The 2,936-nt window shown below is 39.6% G+C and overlaps 1 protein-coding gene across 1 annotated transcript in view; it reads left to right on the forward strand.

Moving 5' to 3' along the window:
* The first annotated feature begins 617 nt into the window (after positions 1 to 617).
* Positions 618 to 2,936, forward strand: part of stard5 (StAR related lipid transfer domain containing 5) — a 12,532-nt gene continuing 10,213 nt past the window's right edge. Inside the window, exon 1 of the mRNA XM_019874042.1 lies at positions 618 to 1,155. Within this exon, the coding sequence (XP_019729601.1) occupies positions 1,066 to 1,155 (90 nt within the window). The 5' untranslated portion in view covers positions 618 to 1,065. The remainder of the gene's footprint in view (positions 1,156 to 2,936) is intronic.

Here is a 2,936-nt window from a genome sequence, read left to right on the forward strand (position 1 = left end):
TCCCCTCCTTGACAGACCAGCATCCGCTACTGCCACAAATCCAGATGGAGTAATTCAAGACCTCTTTTCTTAATTTTTGAAACAGAAACAAAGCAGTACCTGAGTTCTAATATAGATTCCAAAAACAAGAAAGCTGTTAAGACTCTGGCTATATGCTCCTTATTTGAAACTTTTGTTTAAAAATCCCCTGGCTCCTTTCTGTTTAAATGTTTGTAATATGTGCATGTATTAATGACGTGTTCGTTTTGTTTTCTGTTTACTGAGAATTGTATCCTGACTTGTTCAATAAAGATTGTTTAAAAAAAAAAACATAGAAACATTCGGTAGAGATCCCTCTTAGCCAATAGGATGCCAGGATGATGCTCGGTAGTAGCCAATGGCAGGGCAGCTATAAGTATGTTACATTCAGGAACCTCGGAACTGTGATTTAATGTATTTTTACCTGTCATGTCTTGAAGTTTTTTTGGGAACAATAGGCAATATTTTCACATTGAGGCATATCGTAACTTTCATTCGTAAGTAGAGATATCACTGTACTGTACAGTATTTGCAAAAGTGCCACCATTTAATTTGTTTTGAAAAATTTTCAGCGGAAGTAGTATTTCTCCACACATCGGATGACTCGCCCCTCCCTCTTTTTAAACAAGTGTATTACGCGGAACATTCGTGATTAAACGTTATTTTGGGGGATACTGTATTATTTTTTGTAGTTATTGATAGCTGACAGCTGGGCTTGCAACGTGTTTCATTCACCTCGCACCTCCTTACGTTTACGAATTTCCTGCTAAGTCAATAATGCATGGCACCTTTCATTCATAGTTGCTAACGCTAATTTTGGACTGGCCAAACTGATTGCCATTCTCTGAGCAGAATTTGGTCAATAAACGTATTTTACGTTTACACTCCTATTCACTGGAGTACACCAAAAATCGAAATGTACTGTTTCTTTTCGTTTTTATTTTCAGAGAACATAGGTTGCTCGTGACAAAAGGTAACTAGTCAATCGAATAAGGACAGCTGCTTCAAATATTTTTGATATACGTTCGGTAGTAAATTCCAACCACTATGGATTACGAACATAAAGCGAAGTTGGTGGCTGAATGTTTGCAGAGCTACAGGAAGGATGAATCCGGTTGGAAGGTCTGCAAAAAATCGGTAGGTGCATAAAATGATCATTTCCAAGAAAGACATTTACCTTGACACTAGATCAAATGTAGATACCTGAAGATAATTGATTTTGTTATTGGAAGGAAATTAAACTAAAATGCATAATAATAGGAGATCGTTCTGGTTTAGGGACAGAAATGTGGTGTGTAAGTGTTGTCAAAAGCATAATCGTCATTTCAACTTTTGTTGTTTTCGTTGGCAATGGTTATTTTGCCGTGACTGGTAATCTCTTGTTCGTGTTAACTTCCCCTGAACGGCTCTGATTGGTCAATCACCGGAGTGAGGAATTTTGGCCCTGCAGTGAATCGGTTATTTTACCGTGAATATAATAGGTTGCCCCTGAATAGGTTCGTTGTGTAGTCGGGGTTCTAATGGCTTCAACAGTAACTGGCTCCCGATTCCAGTCATGTCCGTCGGGGCAATGTCAGTCCATTAACCTTGTGTTCCCTAATCATAATCATACTCTTATCTTAACTTTGTTCAATTTTCATAATAGTAGACTTTGAAACACCAGTGGTATCAAAGTCAAGGCCCAGGGGCCAGATATGGCCCACCACATCATTTTATGTGGTCCGCGAAAGCAAATGAAGCATATCAACTTCCATGATGCTTGCTGACCAAAATTTCAAATTGTCATATTTAATTCATTATAACAATGTTTGAACAAGCCATTATTCTTGACTTCTGATTTCATAACTAGTGATCCATCAATTTGTTGTCCGCTGTGTATGTAAAATGTGGAGGTGATTCGACATTTATATGGCTTCACAAAATTCACTGTAATAACGGCCCTCCAAGGAAAACCATAACTACAATGTGTGCCACGACAAAAATGAGTTTGACACCCCTGGGTTCAACTCTGAATTTTTTCCTGAATCGGTTGCCAGCCAATTGCAGGACACACAGAGAGGAACACCGATCCACGCTCACACTCGGGACAATTTAGACCCACCCCTGGGTTCAATTCTGAATTTTTTCTTGATACAAACCCCTCTTTTTTTTTTTTTTTTTGTTTTTAGATTAATTTGACCTCTTTTTACTATTAGCGAGCAGTAGGCGGGGGACACCCTGAACCGGTTGCCAGCCAATCGCAGGGCACACAGAGATGAGCAACCATCCGCGCTCACACTCACACCTAGGGACAATTTAGAGCAGGGGTCGGGAACCTTTTTGACTAAGAGAGCCATAAAAGCAAAATATTTGGAAATGTATTTCAGTGAGAGCCATATATATTTATACAGTAAATATTCCCATGCCCGCAATTCTATGAAAAGGAATATCCTTCACCCGGAACAAAAACCTATGCATTAACATTTTTACTACAATATTACATGTTACCGGAACTTACGTAAGCGGAAATTCCACTACCCGTAATCCGGATTGAGACGTCATGCCGCGGGAACTGAAATAAACGCAACGCCCACCCGATGCTACGGAAAGACGACACCGAGACACATTTTCACTTCGCGTTTTTCGATCATCAGATTCGAAACGACGACGTGTAAGTGAGTTTTTATTGGCGTGCGTTTTACTGTAATTGTGAATGATTTTAACTTTATTCACTTAACGTCCTGTAGAACGCGGCACTAGCTTAAAAGCAGCCCCCACTCGACACGACCGAACAGACTGTTCGCTTCGCCGTTTACATTCATCAGATTCCAAACGAAGACATGTAAGTGACTTTTTATTGGCGTGCGTTTGACTGCAATTGCGAAAGATTTTAACTTTATTCACTTACGTCGTGTAGATCATGGCATCGAAACGTAGAA

Source organism: Hippocampus comes, unplaced genomic scaffold (assembly GCF_001891065.2).
Source record: "Hippocampus comes isolate QL1 unplaced genomic scaffold, H_comes_QL1_v1.1 scaffold499, whole genome shotgun sequence".
In the NCBI taxonomy this organism is placed as follows: domain Eukaryota; kingdom Metazoa; phylum Chordata; class Actinopteri; order Syngnathiformes; family Syngnathidae; genus Hippocampus; species Hippocampus comes.